The sequence below is a fragment of the Conger conger genome, chromosome 1, assembly GCF_963514075.1.
Source record: "Conger conger chromosome 1, fConCon1.1, whole genome shotgun sequence".
Lineage (NCBI taxonomy): Eukaryota > Metazoa > Chordata > Actinopteri > Anguilliformes > Congridae > Conger > Conger conger.
Genome location: NC_083760.1, coordinates 66,075,176 through 66,100,180, shown reverse-complemented (window position 1 = coordinate 66,100,180; position 25,005 = coordinate 66,075,176). Strand labels below are relative to the sequence as shown.

At 41.3% G+C, this 25,005-nt stretch overlaps 1 protein-coding gene across 10 annotated transcripts in view; it reads right to left on the bottom strand.

The window, feature by feature from the left end:
• The window catches only part of LOC133109570 (focal adhesion kinase 1-like), a 76,338-nt gene that overhangs the window by 13,869 nt on the left and 37,464 nt on the right, over positions 1-25,005 (bottom strand). For 3 of the 10 annotated variants that reach the window (XM_061218992.1, XM_061218975.1, XM_061218944.1), the window contains 21 exons: positions 23,941-23,995; positions 22,674-22,814; positions 21,763-21,840; positions 20,579-20,686; positions 19,848-19,965; positions 18,098-18,128; positions 17,455-17,513; positions 16,392-16,409; positions 15,607-15,663; positions 13,609-13,629; positions 12,826-12,944; positions 12,366-12,450; positions 11,730-11,830; positions 11,231-11,346; positions 11,045-11,145; positions 10,300-10,389; positions 9,577-9,781; positions 4,737-4,848; positions 1,948-2,034; positions 478-615; positions 8-139 (listed from right to left, as the gene is read on the bottom strand). In XM_061218992.1, coding sequence (XP_061074976.1) covers positions 8-139; positions 478-615; positions 1,948-2,034; positions 4,737-4,848; positions 9,577-9,781; positions 10,300-10,389; positions 11,045-11,145; positions 11,231-11,346; positions 11,730-11,830; positions 12,366-12,450; positions 12,826-12,944; positions 13,609-13,629; positions 15,607-15,663; positions 16,392-16,409; positions 17,455-17,513; positions 18,098-18,128; positions 19,848-19,965; positions 20,579-20,686; positions 21,763-21,840; positions 22,674-22,814; positions 23,941-23,995 — 1,972 coding nt within the window. Of the gene's footprint in view, positions 1-7; positions 140-477; positions 616-1,947; positions 2,035-4,736; positions 4,849-5,361; positions 5,486-6,522; positions 6,822-9,576; positions 9,782-10,299; positions 10,390-11,044; positions 11,146-11,230; positions 11,347-11,729; positions 11,831-12,365; positions 12,451-12,825; positions 12,945-13,608; positions 13,630-15,606; positions 15,664-16,391; positions 16,410-17,454; positions 17,514-18,097; positions 18,129-19,847; positions 19,966-20,578; positions 20,687-21,762; positions 21,841-22,673; positions 22,815-23,940; positions 23,996-25,005 lie in introns of those variants that run through there. The other 7 variants (XM_061218962.1, XM_061218973.1, XM_061218953.1 and 4 more) reach the window with 7 other exon arrangements.

Below are 25,005 nucleotides of genomic sequence, written 5' to 3'. Positions count from 1 at the left end.
ACGTTACCAGGAAGCGTTCCTCCTGTTCCAGCCAGCGCTGGTCCTCTTCCATCTGCAGCTGCTGCTGGAGAAGCCGCTCCTCCATTAGGTGGGAGGGGAGCGCCTGGCCCATCCCCCGCAGCTCCAATGGACCCGCCTCCTGTCACAGACAGGCAAACCTGGCCAGTCAGCGTTACGGGCCAGCCAATCAGAAACTCAGCTGGTGGGTCAGTACGCCACTCAGCCAGGAAACATATCTCTGACCTCATTCTCTGTCCATAGACAATCAGACAGCCGTTTCTGCCACACTCGACACAGGTAACTGCATCAGATCAGGAAGGAAGCCTCGTTGTGGAATGACACGTCATATCATGTCACTGCATGTTGTGTACTCTCACACAAACAGTTATCACTGTGACCAGTTAGTTATCTACATTTATTGAATGCTGCCTATAAGCTGGCAGCTGAGAGGCCTGAGTGCAGTGCAGTGCAGCTCACCTCCGCACCATGCGACCACGTGGGGTCCTGCGGCCGGTGGTGGGCCCAGGCGTCGTGGGGGTCCAGGAGAGAGGCCTGGGGTGGGTACGCTCCACTGGGGGCAGGGGCTAACCCATGGGGGCCGGGGTAGCCTGCCGCCTGGGCACAGGAGGAGGAAGAGCCCAAACAGAAGTTCAGTCTTTGTTTTCCAGTGAATAGCCATTGAAATATTTAATCTGCATATTTTCGAGAGGTTAAGATGCTGTATGCTCAAATATCTGCAGGACGTATTTATCTACAGGATTTATTCATGGTCATACATGATGAACGTTACGCATTATATAATATGCAGGTGAAGAGTGAGATGAAGGAGATCTTCACCGTTAGACATACTTATCCTCACTCAGCAGCTAATTAAGACAACTGATAACAGAATGCTTTCAAGAAGATATGCACAGTACTAAGTACTAAGTCATAAGGTTTGCAAACTTCACTACTGGCCCTTGAAAACATTTTACAGAAAGCAAAACTAATCAATATCTGGCAAAATAATTAAAAATATCTGAAACTGCCACTGCTACAGCAAGCACATTAAGTTTTAGCTTTTAGCTATTAAGTTTTAATATGGAATTTATTTTCTAGACTGAATGCCCTGGCTATACTGGCATTTATGCTCAGGGATTACATATACTTATCTCAATGTATGTAATCAAATCTCTATATGATTTAGGCATACATTTATACAAACTCAAATCTCTGGATGGACTATACGAAGATTAATATTCACTTAAATCTGCACAGGGTTAATGTTTTTCTAAATACAAATCTCCACAGAATCAAAGTAATGCTTAGAAACAGACAAATCACCAGAGTGCTTACAAAACAGCTGAAGGTATTTACAACTTGAAGCTTATATATGCACACATACGCCAGAATAGATTATTGTAAAGTTATATATTTAGCAATCCCAAGGGGTGGAGAACATTGGTTTTGTGGTTTTGTATACGGGTCAATAAAAGATAATTTGAGCCCTCCCTCTTTCAGATAAAATCCTTTTTAATGATAAAGAGAAAGTGTTGACCTGAAGGGGAAAACTGCAGAAGTGAATTTAACATGTGAGTGTTATGCAACGTGAGCTTTTCCAGCAGATGGAATGTCTCATTAACCATGCCAACACCTCTAAAAAGGCAACAGGAAATGCTTGCGTTTGGCACATTTTACAAGAGGCTGACGTTGTATTAAAAAGCCATTTCAGACTCATTGTCTTGGCAGTTCTGTCTAGCGTACTGTTGGAAGCAGACAGGTCACATTAAGCGCACATCCCAACTTGAGGAAGAAAGCCTTTCACACCCTCCAACATGAAGCTCATTGTTATTTGCTTTGTCTTACACAGCAAACACGAATGACGAAAGCCATTCTTGGGAAAAGACTGTGCAAGGATACATACAGTTACTACGATAGATTGTAAGAGGAAATGACTCATGGCTGTACCTGGTAGTGATTGTGCGGGCCCATGTGCTGTGGGCTGGGGAAGAATCCTTCACTGGAGCGGGGGCTGGGGTAGCCAGGTCTGCTGGGCTGGGGACAGGGAGTGATGGAGTCGCAATGTCAGACACATTTCTCTTACTGCTTTTGTCACTGACTCCAGAGATGTGGCTAGGATTGTAAAACCCCCACACACAACCAAGCAATTCACTTTTGTCAGATAATTTTTAAAACTGTTGAAAGCGGAGACAGAAAGAGATTAATAGAGCTATTAAATGAGGAACAGCGGGTTAAGTCTATCCGTTCCACACATTGCCAAATTGCCTTGGTGTTGGTTTGCTGTTTTTATGGAGTTTGGTAATAGACGGTTCAGAAAAGATCTTATTAACAGACAGAAAGAAGATGATCCAAAGCAAACAGTCGGCAATGATCTGTAAGATGTTTTACAATTTCAGGTTTAATTCATGACATTTGCCTGTTTTTCCCCGTTTAGAATAGTACACAACTGTTCATCCCATTGTTGCAACCTGTCTTCGAAAATGTGCAAAGTCAGCTGACTGCTTTTCCTCCCTCGTACTGAGCTGCCAAAGCTATTACTAAAGCACAGAATGTGCCTCGCTGCAGCTGGGACCAGCATATTTCATGAGTGATCAACCAGAGCAGTCACTGCTAAGCGATGAGCCAAAGTTAGCCTGCTGACATAAGCCCTCTCAGTCTGAGCAACGCTATAGCTATGATAGCATGCATGTGTGTCACCAGACAAGCCTCCCGGCCGCAGTCTGGATTCATGACTTTAATCCACTTTTCTACCATGGGGAGAACCTGTATTCTGCAACCTCTCACAAATAGCTTCTCCAGAGCAAACAACATGCTGTATAAAACATAAAGAATAAAAGAAGAGTGAAAAAGCAAAAACAGCACAGCAGGATTCTGATACATCTGCACAACAATATGCCATGAACAACCCCGAAAAATGCAGCGCTGCTGGTTTTTAACAGTCAGCAACTTCACAGATAGAAGACTGAAAAAGCACAAGCATAAACACTGAGAACAAATCGCTCTGGCAAAAGCAGCAATGGCATAAAGAATGTGGTCATATCAGAAGCTGACATACTTGTCTGCAGCCTGATCGTGTCCAGAGCCTGACCACCATAGCATGTGATCACCATCTAGTGGTCATGGAAGATGAGTGCATCTCTGTTCCAGCTAATCAGTGCTCAGCACACAATGAAATGGACAGCCAATAAAAGCCTCCAATTTGACCAGGGTCGCTCCAAGCCACACACTGCAAGGAAAGTTTGCCTACTCTCCCATCAGAGGGGGGTTCAGAGGTCTACTGTGGGTACTATCAGCAGGGTAGCAAGGGTGCAGACCACTGACAGACCACTGACAGTCACAGCAGGACTACACTGACATACAGGGTTCATGAAGGGACAGACAGCTGTGTCAGCTACAGTTAACACACATTCAATATGCATGCAGAATGACACAAACAGATGAATAAACAACCAAAGAAACTGGTAGAAAAGGACACATACTGAACAGAATCAGGGAGTCAGACAAACAGACAGACAGTCAGACAAGGCCAAGCCAACCACACAGAGCACAGAGGCAATAAAACAGTAGACAAAGAGAAACTCAGGAGCAGTGCATGGGGATGCACACACTCAGTATACAGTATGGGACAGGACACTGAACACTACAGGAAACTCAGCATGGTAGAGCACTCAGTAGGACACAAGACAGACGTACAGTGTGGGGGTCACAGGGGTCACTTGAAGTATGCAGAAGAGTGATAGAGTTCTCTCAGGCTTCCTTAGTTCAAGCAACAGCAGAATGAACACAGTGTTCAGTCCTGAGAACCGCATTACCGAAAACTGAAGAATAAAACCTTGAGGACCTTCACTAAAGTATTATGATTACAGGAGTCTGACCACTGTATTTGTTAATGGCGTGGCGTTTTGTGCAATGGTTACATTAGTACAAGAGTGACAGATATGAGACTCCTGTTAATGAAGGTAAGGAGAATAGCAGGAAGCTGGCTATGTTTTCACTCCACATTGAAAAAACACAGGAAAGCTTGCACCTTCATTACTTTGGAGAACTTCAAACACATGGTCTAATGATCATCTCATAACAGTCTTGTTATGGTTTTTAGTCCATGTTTGAAACTCACTGTTCCCTGTTCCCAAAGTAGTTGTTAACCCACTCATAACTCTTGGGATTCCACATTTTATGCCATAACACAGCCTTAGCCCCAAGGCTTCAAGAACAAGAACATCCATTTGTTTTTCCCATGCGCTAATCCCAATGTACAACCAAAGAAACAGGCAGCAGCAACACCAAGCTGCGCATTACACTGAAAGCCTTATTTGCTGAGCAGACACCCAGATACCACGTTACTTAGCTTACATTTTCCATGTTATGCGTTTATACAGGTGGATCCATTTACTGACGCAAAGCTGTTCTCCTCACCAAATTACCACACCGCCACCCTGTGGGGCAGCTGGCGCAGACAAGCAGCGACTGCGGGTAACATTCCAAAGTGAAGTCCTAAAAATATTGCCTGAATTTCCTCACCTAAGCCCTAAAAATTGTGATGGGCGAGGGATATATCGTGGCTATATATGTCATGGAATGTCACAGAGCAAAGGAGTCTGGGTAACTATCCTCACATCTCACAGTCGTAACCAATCAAATGTTATCTTATTTTATTGTATTGACAGCGTATTGGCTTTGGCAATATCGCTCCATTACTTTCAGGCTAATAAAGCTTGAACTGCATTGCTGCTTACTTTCGGGGGTGCCTCGTCAGTCCCCCTGGTATCCCAGGACACGGTGACCTGTCTTCTCATTTCTGTTCGGGCCCTCTCCTCTCGCTGGACTTTCTCCTCCTCAAGAATGGTGCTGTGAAACAGACGTTAGGATGAAGCCACTGAGGGCCAAACAAATGGGTTCTTGCAATGCCCACAACCGAAGCCAGTGCTTGAAACCGGCAGAATGTTTACATAATAGAAATGTTATTCAAGTGTAACTTTGGATAAACCGTCAAAGTTATACATGGGGCATCACACGATAATGGGAAAATCAGGATCAGGTTGACTCACTGGGCAATCTACAAATCATTTTAAAAAACAGTCAAACGTCTATGAAAGAAAGCATTTAATGAGTGAAATCCCTGAAGGAAGACGTTTGCCTGCTTTTAAGCTGTGCCAAACGCAAAACCGTAGCACAGAGTAAAGGGAGGACAGGATTGATTTCACACAAACAGGGCAGGGTCCTAAAATAACTCGCTCTTATCGGCAGCACCACGCTACCGAGCTTTACATCCTGGACCTTAAAGGTAGAAAAAGTGTCTCAGTAAACAGGATCTGTTACTGTGATTCTCTGCCTCTGGTACATGGGCGAATATCCACTTACACACTCCACAGATTATTCAGACGCCCGAGTGCGTGAAGCCATTTCCCTGACTGTAAAGCCTGCTGTAGCCGTCAAAAGAACCGTCCATTTATAGAAGCTCACAATGCCAGGAGGAGCAGCATGTCTGTGAATACATTACCTAGCACAGTTATCTGAACGTCAACACTATGGCCACCAGTTTCTGCTCTGCATGCAACTTTAACAATACCTGCAAGGCCCAAATCACAGGCTGATTGAGGGATATAGGTTTTCTGACATGACAGCATATGTCACATAGAACAAAGCTACAAAACCTCAGGACACAAGGACACATGGGGAGTTTTAACTGAGAAAACATGTGAACCCACACCCCCCCACCCCCCACCCCCCACCCCTCTAGCCCCACGGCATGTGTAACTCCCTGAGCAGGAGAGAAAGGGGGAGAGGGAGAGAGAGCTATTTCAGGAAACACCATTACTCCTGACAAGGCAGGAGCATGGCAGGGTTTGAGCTGCTCACCACTGAGAGATGCAAGGAGGAGGACCAGCTGTCCCTCTCATTCTCCAGCACAGACAAGCCTGATGTTCCCATTAACCACACATCTCCCTGAAGAGCCACTTTCTTAAAGTACGAAGGCATACTCTGACCACACCAATTCACTGGCAGAGAGTGGGTCCTTTCATTCAGTCTGACGAGTATTGATGAATTATTTTTGTTAGGTAATACTGTAGATAATTTCTTTCTTCACTGTTGTTTATTGAATTCCTAAGTTTAAGAAAACTCAATGAATGTTTTTACTTCAAGGGAAGATCCTTTACAAAATTAGTCAATTACTTTCATCAATAAACATGCACAATCAAATAATGAAACACCCTTCAGTCCTTTAAATCAAATAGCAATCAAATAAACCAACAGCCAACAACCCTAACTCTGTAAAGGAATACCTCAGCAATTAGGAGCTTGTTGTACTTTTAGTGGTCACACAAGACAATGCAAATATCCACACACACCACCCACACACCACCCACACACACACACACACACACACACACACACACTCACACTCAGAAATCCCCCCCCCATCTGCCCACACACACAAACTGAGAGGTATATTATCAGTGACCCAGCCAGACAGACAATAAAACCCTCAGCAAGACCCAATTACAGCAGGCCATAACTTACTTCAGACCGAGATCCAAGCCGTTACCAGAAAGAAGAGTAGAGAGAAGAGTGAGCCTTAGACTGATCCTTTCTGACGCTGCCCTTCTCCCTGCACTGTTAGCAGACTATTACGCTTGGCAGCTATGCACGCTATAAAAACCAGAGGCAGGCAGTGTTCACAGGGTCGGCCAGCGAGTGACACATGCAGTGGGCTGAGCCGCACAGACTGCCTACAGAGAGGCTCCGCCTCCAAATCGGAGAGACGCAAACGTTGTTTTGGCGGGGGGGGGCAATTCAAGCTGAGCTTCGGTACAGACAGAAGCATGGCCTCACTTTAGTGAGAGCTGTCCTGTTCCCTTTCTTTATATAGAGACACTCAACACTCACTCAACACTGCCGCCCTTCCCTGTTTAGGTCTGGCGTGAGTGACAGAGCGGCGTGCGTGCTGTGGACCCTGAGCGTTCCCCGCTGACACACGGCCAGCTTCACATGTCACACACGTCAGGGTCTGAGCCTCCCGCACGCAGCTGGGGTTACACACGCCGCGCAGATCACCTTTAATCCAGTCCTGAGATGCTACCGTTTAAACACGCGTCAGTTATGTGTGTACGTGCTTCCTAAGCAGGCGCCACTACGCAGGGGAGCTTTATTAAGCTAAATGGAAATTTACTGGTGCAATTCTGGCCAATTTATCTGCAGAATCCATGGCCCTCCAGAAATGTTACCAATTACAATAGTGAATTGTAGAACATTAGTCTGTTCATTATCGCATGGTCTTTTACTCATTGAACTACCTTACATAAACTCTCTCTCTCTCTCTCTCTCTCTCTCTCTCTCACAAACTCAGTCATCCATTTTGTGCAGTATTTTTAGGTCTGGGTGCTGTAATAATTGATGTCATTATATGTGAGCCTATGCCCAGGATCTCCCCGTCCATTACCTTTTATGGCCTGGATTTCATATAAATAGTATTAGCAGCCTAAATCAGTCTAAATATTTACATGGTATCCAAGAACACCCTGTAACAGCCACTCAGCGCAAGCCAGACTATGGCAGAGCAAACTGTAGAATACAAAGCAGAGGTGTGACTCATGCACACTTATTAACAGCGTGTTAAAACACCAGCCATGATAATCATGGTGATTTCATGCATATTTTCTGATTGCCTTTATCAAAGTGTCGAAGTGCAGTACATTTCTAACTTTAAATATTCACAGTTTCCAAAAGTACGCTTGACTTTTTCCTAGGAAGAGTGCACTGTAAAGTATCCCATAACAATTTGACTGTAAAAAGTGCAAACAAACTAAAATCTTAAAGTGAAGTCGACCACAATTGTAAGAATTTGTACATATGTAAATGTGTTAGTGCTTTTCCCAGGTTGTATTTTACAATGTAAATCAAGACGCTAATGCCCTGTCCAGTGGCATTGCCAACATATTGTATCACAGACCAATGCTGGCCAACAATATGCCATGTTTGTTGTACTGCACTCCTGGTAACTATATTAAGGTAGGGGAAGAAAAAAGTGTTCAAAGAGCCATAACCAATCACTGACTTACACGTCACAGGAGTACTAAGTAGGCTGTTCCCTGTAACCATGCCATTACTGAGCTCATCCACAGATGGCATGGCATGAGTCACCCCGGGAGGGTGGAAACTGGCACGCAGTGCCACTTCAGAGGACAGAAAGACAAACAGCTTCACATTTATTCACACATAACTCCAGTGAAGCTTTCCCTGGACATGACCTTCTCAATCTGACCCACCTGCCACTACAATGGCAGTCACACACTGGAGACTCTGAGTTTGTTTATTAGCACTGTGTGCTCTCTTGTTGTGTGGAAATTCAGTTTTCAGAGGATTGTCGGCTCCAGGCTAACGTTTTCAACTGGTGGCACTGGTGTCACTAACTTTTTCAACTGGTGCACAATCACTAAATTTAGTAGCATCGCAAATTGAAATCATTAGCGTTCTGTCTCTGGTTTACTATCTAAAATGCTCACAAAACGTTCGAAAAGAGGAGTGACGTAGATTTCCTGAAAAGTCCCTAACCCCACCTCCACCTCCCGTGGTCAACTCTCTGTGTTAAGATTTAGCAACGTCATCCAATAATTACGCAAAAACATACTTTACATCATGTCACCTGGGAAATCGTTCTAAAACAGCTTGGTGAAATAGCACTAACATCTAAAATTTCCCTCGGGATGAATAAAGTATATATCTATCTATCTATCTATCTATCTATCTAACACAACTGCATTTAATTTAATTCATTACATTACACTAATGGCATTTGGCAGACGCTCTTATCCAGAGCGACACACAATTGATTAGACTAAGCTGGAGACAATACCACCCAGGAGCAATGCAGGGTCAAGGGCCTTGCCCAAGGGCCCAAGGGCCCAACGGCTGTGCGGATCTTACTGTGGCTACACCGGGGATTGAACCACCGACCTTGCGTGTCCCAGTCATTTACCTTAACCACTACGCTACAGGCCGCCCGATATTCATTATTCATAATTCATTATATTATTAATCTGGAAATTCCTTTTTGCATCATGCAGTCATCAGATGACATTGAGAACTGTATATGCTGCAGTATCTGCTGCCTTATTAGAGATACTGGTTAGTGACGTTTTTGTATTTTCAAAAATATGAATCAAGAGACACAGGCATGCCACCTCTCTTGGAACTTGTCACCTGCTCGCTGATACCCATCAAAAATTTTCCACAAATCAGCAAACTGCACCACACACAGAAGTGAAGTTTAGAAATGTGCTTTATCCCCTTGTGAATTTAAAAGCTGTAGTCAACTGAGAAACCGAAAAGTGCATGCATTTTGTTGCAGTCTGGAGCCACAAGAGTTTATCCGAGCGTCTGAGCTGTCCAATCTAAAAAACTGGTTATAAACTGGTAGTAAATTAATTTCAGTGTGTTCTGTGACATTTAAATCACTGAAATCAGAGAAAGTTTTCAGAGTGAATACACGAATGCACCCTCTATTCTTCAGAGAATATCAGACAGCAGGCCCTGCATGAGTGAACCGAACACAGCTCTATAACCCTCCACACTCACCTGAGCTGGGCCTTGAGCTCTGTGAAGCGGGGCCTCCTGCTGGGGTCGTAGGCCCAGCACTTGGTCATCAGGCTGTACAGGGTGGGAGGGCAGTTGTGGGGCATGGGCAGCCGCTCTCCGTTCTCGATCCGGCCAATGACATCGTTGTTTTTCACGCCTTGGAAGGGCTTGACCCCGTACATCAGAATCTCCCACATGCAGACTCCTGAAAATGAATAAGGAGGGTATTAGATAGAGACAGAGTGAGTGGGGGGGGGTATTAGTGAGAGACAGAGTGAGTAAGGGGGTATTAGTGACAGAGAGTATGAAGAGGGTATTAGTGAGAGAGAGTGAGTGAGGAGGGTATTAGCGACAGAGTATTAGTGAGAGAGGGGGGTATTAGCGAGAAAGAGTATGAAGAAGGCATTAGTGAGAGAGTGAGTGAGGGGGGTGTTAATGAGAGAGAGTGAGTGAGGGGGTATTAGTGAGAGAAAGAATGAGTGAGGGTGGTAACAGTGAGAGAGTCACAGAGCAGCGAAGGTGCAGACCTGTTAGGGCAGGGCCTCTGGGAGGCATACTGTGACAGTAACTTTCAGAAACATTACGCCTCTAATTTACCTGCATGTCTGTGCAATTAATTAAATAACTAGCTAAACACATGGCAGTCATTAGCAGCATCTGTCAATTTTTGCTCTATAGGGAGAGGAAACACTCGAGGTATGGCATTCACGCAATTCTACTCACCAAACATCCACACGTCACTAGCTGAGGTAAAGCGTCTGAAATTAATTGATTCTGGCGCCATCCATTTAATGGGTAATTTCCCTTTGGAGGCTGAAAAAAAGACATAAAATTAATGTGAACCTTGTACATAGTATGCACAAGTGTGAGCCATATAGAATTTCTCAAGCCATCCTAAAACCATGAGTCATTTTATTAATGGCAACAATGTATACGTGACAGAAAATTATAGCCTGCTAGAACTCAGTGAGCCAGCAGATGTCACCAAACACTATCTGAAGAGTCATCCACTGCTCCACGTCTGTGGAGTACATTTTAAATAAATTGCAACATTTGATTTTGCATGATTGATACACCAAAACACTATCCAAGAGCTAATATCCACTTGCATTTGTAGGCCAATCTTATTACTGCAACTGCCGTCACTTTGGGAGAGTGCAGGGAAGCATACGCTCTCCTCCAGACTGTGGGCTGTCAGCCACTCATTCTTACTGCACTCAGCCCACCCGACTGAGCCCCAGAGCCAGTACACTGGAGAAGTGCCCTTTATATGCAGCAGTACAGGCAGAAAGCAGGCCCCTGACTGACCTTGACTGTCATCAGACGCAAGGAATCCCATCAACTAAAACCCTGTCACCCTGGGCAACTCCATGGCCAATTATGTACCAGCACGTAAGGCTACTGGCCCAACCTTACTAAATATAAATAATCTTACTAAAATATAAAATTAAACATTTTTATGAAGTACCTTTGTAGTAGGAGCTGTCCTCCATGTACCGAGATAGACCAAAGTCTCCCAGCTTCACGCTGTCTGTGGAAGACACCAGGACATTCCTGGCAGCTATATCCCTAAGGGAACAAAGAGGTTCAGAACAAGGCAGGGGAAAACTCAGCTCAGCTTCTGAAGCAACTGAATAAATGAGATGAACCATACCTGTGTACGAAGCGCTTGCTCTCTAAATAGGCCAGAGCAGTGCTTAGCTGGAAGGCGAAGAGAATTAATGATGCCAAATCTAGGTTGTACTTCCTCAATTGTAAGAAAGACCGCAGCTGTAAGAATACAAAATTAGAAAAAAATACAATTATTTAAAATGAACATTACATATTGCGTATTCCCAATCTACTTTCATCTAATGCCACTTGCAGTGATATGGAAACAGAACTGCTTAAATATTTTAAACCTGCCACAGCACTGCATAATTGATGGATGAGTTTCATATGAAGACTCTGAACACTTCATAATATTAAACATAGCAATAAGCCAAATACTTCTGAGGGATAGGTCATTTTGTCTGTAACAAGGAAGTCATATTGGCCCATTTGTACGCTTCACCAACATAATGAACTAGAATTGTTCAAAGAAATAAACCTGGACACATTAATGTATATAACATTTCAGTCAGCATAGATAAGGCTGTTTACTCAGGTCTCACCTCTCCCAGTGTGCAGAGCTCCATAATGATCCAAACGGGGTTTTCTGTGATCACGCCAATCAGCTTCACTATGTGTGGATGGTCAAACTGCCGCATGGTCACTGTGGCATGGAACATGCATACTATTTAGCTTGAAGGGTCACTGTGGCATGGAACATGCATGAGGTTGTGGTCATTTGGAATGTAGTCAGTTGACAAGTGAAAAGGTCAGATTCCACCAAAAGTCTCAGAGTAGTCATAACATAAACAACTAAAAATACAGCACCAGAGAGGCCACAACAGAAACAACACGTTGCAGACAAAACATGAATAAATTATATTCACAACACTTATTATAACAGCAGTGAATTTGAATGAATTTCTAGTACCAAGGTAAAAACCAAGCAATACAGAACATCACTAACAATATCACAAAATATGTACCTGAATCTATTAATAATATCAAAGCTCCTGAAAAAGGTTTTGCTTGCCCAATCCTGGAGCAACTGCATTCTAACAACATTTTGAGGAGTACACAATGCAGCTCGATGCAGTCTGACCAAAGCATAACAGTAAACAAGGCATTGCAGACAGTCATTCTCCTGAAGCTACCAGTGAGTGTTTAACAATGAGAAAACTAGGGCAGTTAGTACTCACAAGCTTCCTGTAGGAACTTTTCTCGGACACTGTCAGAGGTACAGTTTTTACATGTTTTCACAGCCACAGACAGAGGGGGACTTTCCTGTAAAAGACAGAAATTAAACAAATATAATATTAGTTTGGTTTCAGAGGGGCATCTCCAGCAAACTATGGAGAACATGATTGCAACACATTTTACGTAGAGCCCACATTGTACAGTACTTAAAAATAAGTTAACTTTACGTAACTGTAATTACAGCATTATCTGAGAAGAATGCAAGGATATCTGAGGAAACATTAAGTAGCATTTATAGTATTTTCACATAAGCCTTAGTAGCATGTACTGTATTCATTCTGAAAATGCAGATATTGTAAAGTGTTACCAAGTAGTAACCGAAACCACATTATTTGAAGTAGGAGCAGAGGAGTAGAATAGCAGATTCAGACTCAGGAGGTTGGGTCCCTTAGTTCTGCATACCGGAATTAAGTACATGCCCTGGTGGACATCTCCAAACTGCCCCTCTCCAATGCAGCGGCCCAACTCGATCCTCTCCCTCTGGATCTCATAGTCCCGTGCTGCAGACAGAAAGAACATCACTGCCCCGTTTCCAGGGAAACCCTTTCAGCTGGATTAGAGGTGCAGATCGTAAACGTGGGACTAAGGTTTAGTGTGTTAACACTGCGGGGTCATACATGTTGGTGAGAGACAGAACAAGAGGCGGATGCAAGTGTTGTACAGTAATCTCAAATAATGATGCAATGACTTTGGATAATTAACCAAATCAAATTTTCGTCAGGACTAGCTATGTATGTTAGAAATTGATGGACAGCTCAATACAATCATGCACTGGCACTCAAAGATAAAAGAACATGCACAACTGCCACTAGGCACAAGCTAAACATCGAGTCTGGATTTGTTTACTATTGGTGTAGGAGTAGCACAAAATAAACAAAGAAAAATATTTTATTCTACACAATTATCAACACTCAAATATTAAAGAAATGTTCACAGATATCCTTCAAATCTGTATTGTAACAATTTTAGAATTCAAATTGTTTAGAAATGTATTTAGGTTGTTATTGTTTGTCTCAGGAATCTGTGGTTTCTCCAAAGAATACTGATGGATACATCATCTATATTAATGTTGTCAATTATACAGCTTACAAAAAACAGCAAAGAAATCACAACACAACACAAACAGTGACCCATCACACAGACACACAATACCAGCTGGAGAGAGAGAGAAAGACACATTTTTACCTTGGTCAAATCCATAGCTTTCTGCAGAGCAGTTAAATGGAAAGACATATATTTTAGGACCAATCAGAGGAGAGAAACCCAGAAAAAAAAGAGATGGTGAAAGAGTAGAAGTTCTGGGATCAATTTAGATTGAGTGAACTATGAACTCAGCACGCCAACTGTTGGTCAGCTTAACATGTATGGTAGCAACCATTCTCTGGGCTGATTTAATGTAGGCGCAAAGGCTGAGAAATCAGATGCAATAGATGATCAGTATGCAGTAGGTGTTCCTCACTGCCTAAGGGACAAAGGATAACAAGCAAGACAATGTACCACCTCCAAAATTCTAAACATACTTCTCAGTTAAGTATATGGTACTCTCCATGGCTGGTAAAATGAAGACGGCCTGACTGTAAGCAAGATTAATATAGGAACTGATTATGAGACTTGAAGAAACATCAATCAAGCCCAGATAAATCAACTGGATTATCCGTGTACCTCCTACACCTCCTAGACCAACGGGGTGCATTTTTTGAGTCAACCATTACAACCTTTTTGTAACCCATAACTACTTGTGTTTTTGAATAAGAACAACAACGACTGCTCAGTCTTAAAGCTGTAAAATTGGTGTGACTAATATACTTTTTAACTGCATCACAGTTCTAAGTGAAAAGGAGAGCGTTGGCTGCTAGTGGCTGTGCCATAGTCAATTTGGCAGACTGGTTAACCTTGCAAAATAACCTTGCAGGCTCAGGAGAATATGCAGGTCAAAAGTAAGTGTGTTCCTCCTCTGTAAAGATCAGAAGTCACAGATCCAGTCACGTGCCTGAATTAGCTCTTTCTTCCAGTGGTTGACGTTGACAGACATAAGCACAGTTTACTGGTCAAGCATAAAGATTTTCATGACAATTCCAACACCATGGACCAGCATGGTGACAACTCATCATCATTCTCCTCACAGTCAGAAGGTCATGTGTGACCCAGGTATGCAGTGCTATTTTTCACACGGTGCTTCATTGCTAAAGCTTGCACAACATATGCATGCAGTCAATTTAACAGAGAGGTTGATAGTCACAGCAATAGACATGATGGTGCAAAATACAAACACGTATATGTACATATTGCATATTTTCAGATAATGTTGCTGCACAGCTAGCTCACCAGATGGCACAATATGCAAGGTGGGAATGGAAAACAATACTTATCCTGCAGCTAATGTTAGCTCATAGGTTCGGGTATTTGTAGTAATGAGAAGGGGAAGGGTCAAGGAATTGTTTTTCATGGCATAGGGATGGTCATTATTCAAATGTATAAATAGTTTGAGCTATAAATAAGTGTACATAGGGAAAGGCAAAACTGGCCTGAACCACTGAACCTTTAGTACACTTGGAAACCTTTAAGGTAGGTTGCGTGAATATAAAGTTTTAAGCAAGATGTTCTGCATATACCATTACTGCTCCACATCTCCTAACAGTTTACACGGCACTCTTATGATGGGAAACTGCAGAGAAAAACCTAAGCTGCCATAATATTTTAGAGAATTATAGCATAGATAATAACATATAGATTGCCATGACTGAGCAGTCATGAAGCAGCAGAGAACAATGTGAACAAAATAAAGAAACCACAGGACACCCCACTGAGTCCTGATTACCCTGCTACACATTACCGTCCCAACACGAGACCGCTACATTAAGTACAACTGCCGCGAAATAGCCTCGTAAATATAAAGTAAGTGAAGACATTTTTAAGAATGCCATTTTCCTACACCAACAGCTGCCAAAAAACAGTAAAACATTTCTGAAAGAAGCAGGAAAAAGCCGAGTGAAATGTAACTCGGATAGAGAGAACGTGCCATTACAAGGCAGTCTGGTCTGCAAGCTACGGCAGCAACACATATAACCCTGAACTCAGCTGCCCCTTCTCTCCCAAAATACCCCCAGCGACACACTCCTCTCCCCCCTTTTGGCCCAAACTGTTGGGCCCCCAGCAGCTCCTGCCTCCTGTTACTATACTTACTGGAAGGCATTGTATACGTATCCTCCTCGTCTATGATTTCTGCATAGTCGTCTGTCTCTGCAAAAAAAAGACAACAACAGCTCCAGTCAGCAGTCAGAATATCAAAAACCAGACACTCTCAGCCTTGCCCTAGACCGATAGCTAAGGTACCAACCTCAGACCCTGAAAAAAGTGAAACAGAGAGATACAGTTATCCCCTTCCCCACTCCTACGCAGATACAGTGCACTGCTTGTGCATTCTGCTGATACGACGATCCAATGAGATAGGACGCTCCAAAGGAAATATCAACACAGCTGTGGAATTTGAGCGCACGTAGGAGGCGGGAGATGGGAGTGAAGGATGTTACTTTTTTCTCCCTCTCGTTTTTTCCATAGAAACATCTTCAGCAAAAACAGATGAGGTCATCACATCAACGGCAGAATCACCGTGCCCATACACTATTGGCTGTTTTGAGGGAGAAAGTTCCCAGTAGTCTCACTGCTCTCACAAGTTATACATTTCACAGACATATCCAAAAATATCATCCTGCTTCTCATCATCTTCAAGCTGATTTAAGTCAATACCTCAAAACTGTCTAAGATGATTCAACCACAAATAAAAATGGACAATAAACACAGATGCACAAATGCACACAGGGGGAACAGAATCTTACTGATCTAACCAATAAAATGTCTGAGCTACAGTAAATCTAGAGTTTTCTTAGACAAATGCATGGAAAGAAATCATAGAATTTCCATTCTGGTTCCTGAAGTGGAAAATAGCATTTTTAAAAGTTAAACTTTACCGTCCCCACTAATTTCATCTGCAGATCCACACAGTGAGCAAAGCAGGGCAAGAGAGAAAGGAAAAGAAATGGAAACATTAATGATCAGAAAAGTGTCATCGTTAGAAAACCACTGTCTGAAGATTTTCCAGATGAGAATTTTCTCCACAACAGGTTTTTATTTTCATTATTTACACTTAACAGTCACTCATCAGAAAGGTTAAACCAAGAACCAACTTCTGAAATGGAGTGCGGAGACAAGCGCAGCATTACGGTCAGCATTTTTCCCAGGGTGTAGGCATCTTAATGTAATCTATTCTGTAGATGTGATTCCTGGGCGGGATTACACTTGATGGACAGAAGCAGATGTGTTACGGACTATGTATCAGAGAAACTTCACACTACATCCGGATAAAATATTCTAGCACGCAAATGGTTTACTTAAATATTTAAGTCACAACCTCCAAGTAGAGCCAACCACCCGTTTGTGCTTCTTCTAAGGTCTACCACCACTGAATTACTATTATGTTGAAACTGAAAGGAATACAAAGAAAAATAGTTGAGTGCTGAGAATGAGGCAGAGGATAGAGAAAAGCATAGCAATGCTTATTTTCAAGAATTAAAACACAAAAATGACAAAACCACTGCTGAAAATATCAGCAGGTAAATGGTCTACAATGGTTGGTGTAGTACTATGACAGACAGTGAAAATCAAATGAACAACAGACAAATATGAAAGTTTGGTGAAGGTTTTTTTGTCAAATTCCTTATGGGTCAAACAGCATACAGCTGCTCTTGGGAAATACCAAGAGATAGACCATAAGCAGACATAGTGTAAGCATCACAGAGAATAATGTAAACATGCACAAACACACACTTAAAGTCTTAGATTGATTAAACAGTGTAATCCTTGATGCTCTTTACACACCAGTGAAGACCACTCTTTATCTGGTAAACACCAATACATTCTGAAAGTGAACAGCAGGAGGGGAGGGACATAGTCTTTATAACAAGAACACTGTCTTCTTCCATCAACTTAGACAAAGTGTTATCTCAGATGAAAGGCATGACAAAATGGCTTTACCTGTGACAGAAAACACACGTGTCCTTAGTCCTTCCGGCCGTTTCTCATGGTTTCCAACCCTGTGAATCAGTGGTTCATAAAGATAATTCTTCAGAGAAAGCTGGGAACTTCAGACAAAACTAAATTATTATTATGACAGAAAATGGGATGATGGTCATACAGTAACACTCAGAAAAAAGAAAGAGATTGCATTTCTTAAAGATTCTGAAATACGATATCTGGGCCAGAATTTTTTCCAGGTTTAAAAAAGTGATTCAACGCTGTATGACTGCAGAGAACTGGGGAGGGCAGAACTCAAATTACGTCAATCAATCATGGGAACAACAACAGCAAAGACTTAGCTATATTAAAAGAGAAAACAAATATCTACCATAAATATACAGCTCAAAATCCAGGGGCAGGAACATAATTACAAACTTCAACCCACAATCTAGTCAATGAATAAATACCCGGATTTCTCTCAGATTGCAATGTCAATGCAATTTTTTGTCTTTCTTTGACAAGGTATGCCTGAATTGTGCGTTTGTTCAGGGACATTGTGAGGCAACCTTCAATCTAATTTCTAGACTCAGTTTGGTGCTCTTAACTCTGATTAAATCAGATAAATTGTATTTCCTACTAAAATAAGATAAATCATTCTTACTTGGGAATGGACGGCAGGGCTCTCTCTCCCTCTGTTGGATGAAAGGGAGTGTTTGAGTGACAGTTATTTTCATTATCTTTCATAATTCCAAAAATCACAATGCCAAAAACATAAACATCAGAAATGCTATTGTTTTATTATGAATATAAAGCATTAATACTATTAATAATAAAATTAAACAGAAAATAAACATAGGATAGGACACAGCTAGAGCCAGCAATATGTTACCAAATCTTTGTGTTTAGTCCTTTACTCCAAGCAACATTTAATCATAAGTTACACTGAGAAATAAGAGTATATACATGACTGTATATGTACATTAATTCAGAACATTCACACAACCAAAGAATCCAGCAGGCCAATATGACCCTCAGTTACTCACAATGAAAGCTTTATATGAACTACTTACTCATGTTTATATGGACTACTTATATGTTTATTATGTACTGTGCCAGAAATTATTCTACTTTACAAACCTACAAGGACTCTCAAGACGCAAGCTATGTAGGTCTTCCAACAATTTCAAAGACCATAATGGGCTGAACTTGTTCCATATAGAGCTCCTCTACTATGGAATAGCCTTTCAAGACATGTAAGGGAATCTGACCCAGTCTTCATTTTAAATGGATGAACATGTTACTTTTACAGATCAGCTATAGTCTAGACAGAGCTGGATAAGCATGCAACTATAGTGTACTGTGGAGTGACAAACTCTCAGTACTGTCACCTCTTAACAGCTGTGGCCCCGTTTTCTTGCGAGAATGCTCTTGAATGGTAAACAGGTTTCTTGCCTTTCTCATGCTTGTGCAGATACTATGTCTCTGTCCTAGTAGTCATGCTGCAATAGGAAACTCCTGGCGGGGTCATGTGCTGCCAAATCACCACTGCGTGTCCCTGTCTGCCACCCATAGCTCTTCCCTAACTGCCTGTTCTTGTTTCACCTCTCCCACTAGTGTGGGGCCTGCTCTGACTCCCAGGACAACTTCTGCCATTTCCCTTACCAATCGCTGCCTTGGCTTGTTTTAGCGGGGGATGAGATAGCATGTCAATTTGTATTGACATAACGCATTTCACGAAATCTTTTTTGAAATGCACTACATACGGCAAATTCAATTTTACTTGACTTTGATGGAGTTTTATTTTGTTATAAGTTCTGTAAAATATATTCGAAATGATAAAAACATAACCACTGAATCATGCATTTACCACAGGAGAGTAAGGAGTGTTTTAGTTTAGTAAAGGTGAGTGGTCATGATGAAAAAGTAACCTATGTTTATGAAGCATGCTTTGTCAGAGTTCATCACTAATAACCTAGTGGTTCCCTTTATGAATAGTCCCTATCGTTTTTGTCATATATTGTGATTTAGGTTAATTGACGGGATTCTTCCAGAAGACATTTGTTTCTCTCAGTGAGTGATTTCTGTGACACTGTGATGCTATTAAACAGCCAGAAACAAATTCACAGGATATTCTCGAGGTGGAATTCAATCTAAATCAAAGACTGGTCCTCCAGCAATGCATGCTGGCATTTGTTGTTACATAGCACTTAACTTTAATTAAATTAAATTAAATTAAATTAATTTAGCTAATTGCTTAGGTAACATATCCCACCTGGTGGCATGGGTTTAAACAAGTTTCTAGTTTTAAGGTAAAAACAAAAACTAGCATATCCTGTGGCTCTCGGTGACAGACTAAATTAGCCACCTCAGTGCCAATTCTTCAAAGAAATGAGGGAAAGACAGCGGTGCACCTTTTTGTGTCCGTACAATGAAGGATCGGGGTCCCGCATTCACCAGGCGACAGTAGCCATCAATCAAGTCAGCCATGTTCTCCGCTGCGTTCAGTGATGATGTCGTCACTATGAGGGGCTGAGAGAGAAGGGGAGTAAAAAAAAGGCCATATCAGGAACTGCTGTCATTTTTGCCCTCTACCTGGTACTTATAACTGTGTCCTGTGTATGACCTTCACATAATCCTAAAGGGATGGGCCTGATGTTCTTCCCATGACCACTAGGCGGTGTGCCCTAGGGTGGGAGCACTTCCTGTACAGTCTCAAGTAATGCAAAGTGAACTGGCTTGAACTCTGGAGCACCTGAAAAAGCACTCAAGGATTCCTCTAACACAGAAGAGAAAGAAAAAAAAAAAAATAGCACCATAGCAGCGCATTACAAGAAACGAGGCAGAGCCTTCAGTTTTAGATTGCTAATGTAATGTCGAATTTTCTCAATCTGTAGAGAGACAAGCAGACAGAGAGATTTCATACATTACAGTTTCAGCTGAGGTTCAAGTAATGGGAAATGTTTCTGCACAGTGCCAGCCAGCTTTGGCTACATTTCATGTCAATCTGTTTCTTAAGCCAGCGCTACGATGAAAAGGGGGCTTAATGAACTAACCTAGTTCCAACTCTACAGTGGAAACAGATACGAGATCTAGAGTACGGTTAACCCTCCGCGGGTCACAGTTTACGGTGTCTATTCCATACCTCTGGGGCACCAGCCACGTCCAGCTGCAGGATTCCTTTCCCATCCTTGTCCTCGCTGCAGGAGAACTGGATGCTCTGCACCTGGATGAAGGTGGCCAGGTGTATAGGCTGGACACAGCACAGGGGAATAAAGCCAATTTTACAATTTGCTGCTGTTTCAGAGAAAAACAGTTTCAACAATTCAATACACAGCAAAAAATTTATGAGAAGCATAAATTGTACAGCTGTACAAGGCACTATATAAATGCCAACCATCTACCATTTAAGTTCCTGTCTGCTTCATGAGTGAAATTTTCTTACCCCTTTGGCAAATCTTCAGTAAAACTATTTCCTCAACAAGTAAACAAGATTTTAAATCTAAACAAATTAGTAAAATACTTTTTTTCTTATTTTTGCAGTGTACAACATGACTTGTGTAGCTAATTGAATGAAGTTTTTAATATAAAAGATTTCCTCATTGCGTACAGTTGCTTCAATTTGCAACTGTGCAATTGGTGCTTGGTGTCATATTCAGGTCTGGATCTCTCAGTGTGGCCAAACAGTCACTAACCAGTCTAAGAGGTTAATTTGTTAAATCAGTCTCTCCCTCCACCAGAGCTGAAGGGCGGTTAGGGTTCTGCTTCTACAGTAAATGCCTGCAGTGACTCACCCAGGTGCGTGGAGGCAGTAATCACACCACCCCTACCCATCCCCTCTACTGTACATGCTTTGAAAGGCACAATAGAAATCCATTAACTTCCAAGGTAGAAACAGAAAGTATTATTAAAAAGAGAAAGTAGCATTCACCCTCAGAGTAAGAAGGTTTTTGCCATTTCATTTGAAAATCGATTTCTTACATAAAATTTGAAATTGTGCAAAACACAAATTCAGTTACCTAAATTCCAGTATTAATAGGTGTTATTACTGTACATTATCGTGGAGCTCTGTTCTGCCATTTTCAACTCTGATTTGATTTCTATCCAATGAGCTATTCTGAGCAGACATACTCCCAGGTCATTTAAGAAAACAATCCTCTTAACAGAATGCAATTTTTCATGTTTTCATGTTTTTTTCCAATGGTATGCACTGCACCTGATGGTGTCGCAATTTGATTAATGGACATGCAAACACCATTTATTAAGAAGAATATAGAATAATAACACATTCTTGTGGATTTACTTCAATATCTTCATAAGGTTACTCACTGCTGAACCCTTATCTGTGAGGTAGCTGATGCCTTCTTCCGGACCAATGGCAAGTTCCACAGCTATTACCCAGCTAGACTGAGAATGAGAGAGAGGAGAAAAACAGGAGAGAAGAGAGACACATAGAGCATTGTGTGTTTTTATGTTTCAGCCAGCTCCCTGTCATCCTCATTCGTGTAATAAAGAACAGTATAGTTATTTTAAAATTGTAAAAAATGCAATAGGTCAGTACTGAAATGTTACTTTGTTTTCATATACTATGAATTTAATATTAAAATGAGACAATATCACTTTCAATGAAGTACTGACAAAAGAGAAAAAGACACACAAAGAAAGAGATTGAAAAAGGGCAGTAAAAAAAGAATGAGATAATTCTGATTAAAATTTACCAACCTCTGCTTTCAATTTCCTGTGTAAACATTCACATTTTAAATCTTCAAAGCGTGCTACTAGCTTCAATTTATGCAATAGGTCAAATAAGTACCACAAATCCCTCCTCCAATCTCCCCCACCCCAGGCACCAAACAGAGTTGTCTACCCTACAACAAAGTCTCCCCCGAGGCCCACAGCAACACAATCTCTCAGCACTACTAAGTTTGCATCAAGAGATGCACCGCCCTGGATATTGACTCTAAATATAGGGATCTTAAGTTTCCAGTTCGGCAAGACCAAAAAGAAAACAACATCAGGCACAATCTGCGCCTAGCTTCTGAAGATAATAAATGAACATTTATATTATCTACGCTTTCCAAACAGCTTGTAATACATAGTAAAGTATTATTCTCCTGAATAGAGTACTATAAATAGTATTATAAAGGGTGCAATCTAATAATGTATGTTCCTCAAAATCATATTCCCAGTATTAACCATTACTGGAGATCAGGAGGCTTTTTAAGATCTTAAATACCTACCCCGAGAGCACACTTAAAGCACTCCTTGTCAAATCTGTAGATCGGCTGGAGGATTTCAAAGAATTTGAGGATGCTTTGGTCGTCATCAAGGTTGGCAAACTGTTTGAATGTCTGCTGGATCAACTTTCGCAGTGATTTAGGCTATAAAAACAGGAAGCAATCATTTACAATATGAACATGGACAGTACTGTAATAACAAAACCAATCACTGAGCATTTTACAATTCAGGCATTGGCTGCTCTTGAGTCATTTATACACCATAATTCAACTTAATTATTAATTTAAGCATGTTTTGTATAATAGATTTTGATACATCATGAAATCATAACATGTTATAATGATGTGCTTGATGTGCAGTGCACATTTGGATCGGAATTACTATGTAATAAAGTGTAACAAATACTATCAGCATTTTTGCATTGTTTCAGAGATTTGTAGGATTACAAAGCATTCTTAGCAAATTATTTAAAGTTACAATTAACTGTGCCACACCTTTTGTATACATATTCAGAACAAGCATGCAGATATGGGTTTGATTTATGAATGACTACATGAGACATTATGGAAAAGAAATATGAAAAGTATGAAATATTGTAGAAGTCTTTCAAGGTAAAAGGTAAGACAAGTAAAGTCTCACTAATTTGTCTTGTTAGGAACATTCCTGAAGGACAGTGAGACGAACAACAACTGAAAAATAACAAATATAACCTTCACTAGAGATTCTCCTCCAAACAATTTGCAATACATCCATTAATGAGGTGCAAATTGAAGGCACTGATTAAATATGCATAACAAGTAGCTGATTTTGCTTATGACCCGCAATATTCATGATTAACAAACGGACAAGGAGGGGAAGAGCAGCCATCTAATTACTTCTGCCATTTATAATTAGGACTTTAAATATATAATGTGTACTACAGCGTATCAGGGTGGAAATTCAAAACTTCTGAAAATATGAGCTTTTGGGCTCAGTGGGATTTGTGAAATTAATCAGAAAATATGTTTACAGTTCTCATACCACAGTGCTATCTGAGTGTCCTTTTTCTCTGAATACACTTCTATAAAAGAAGATAACAGTGTTTTAAAAAAGGCCTAAAGGAAGAGACAGGAGAGCAGTGTGATCTGTTCATAATCCACTGAGCTTCTCAAGAAGGAAGAATTAGGCCAAATATTCCCCACAGTGGAGCCAAGAGTGACGCCATTCTTAATGTCATCACTCACGTGGAAGTAATCCCCCCTTTTCCAGCAACATAGGTATGCCTCTCACCTTCACGGAGTCCACCAAACACCTGGGAAAGAATCGTCTCAAACCAACATCTTTCCTATAGAAAACAAATAAAAAAACACAATGGCGTAAATGCTTAACATCCACTAACATATAAACCACTGCACTGTACATCTGCCTTACCCATACTGTAACTGGCACCTGCTTAAAATGGCTAGCCTGCAGTAGCCCTGCTTCCTGAAGCAGGTGAGAACCAGGGCATGATTTATGACACCAAATGGTTCAATGACATAAAATGGCCATTATGCCCTCTTCTTTTTTAAACCTAATTTGCAGAAATTTTATGTAACACACACAATGTTTCATTATGTGCACTGTTATTCCTGGATTCGTTGAGAAGCTCATTTTTATTCACATGACCAGGATGATGAAAGGTTATTTTGATGGTTTGATTGAGTAGCATATGCCCTTTACAGGCTATGTATGTTTGACTGAATATTCCATCTTGAGCATCTGTTTTTGACTGATCAAAAATAGCCTTGGCACTTATATATATGTCACACACAGAGACGGGAGGTTGGCCGGCAACACCACTGGCCACAGGGGAGCTGGTACACTTACAGGAACAGGACATTTACAAAGAGTGGAGTGGAGCTGATGGTTTAAATACAAGCTCTAATAAACCTCCTCCACAATCACTCTTTTTAAAAGTTTTTATAGATACAGTACAGTACATGGAACAAGGGAACTGCTGCTAAGTTGGTCCTATGTTGTTTAGGCTTAGCGTGAAAGGGGGCCAATACAGTTATGCAGAAATATGTAGAAACTAGAGAATAATAATTGCTCAGCAGAAAAAATAGAAAACAAGCCACATCTGATTCATATATAATCTTCATTATTCCGTGGAGAACCCAAGTGAAATATTATTCAGGACTTCAGCCATAAATTGTAAACTAATTCAATAAATCAGATGGGACTATATTTCATCATACTCAATTACACAACAACAGTATTGTATTTTATGTTATGCATCAAATAAACCACACTTCAAAACTGAGTGGCCCACAGATGACTGTCTGCCACATGTTTAACTATTTCATTAACGTT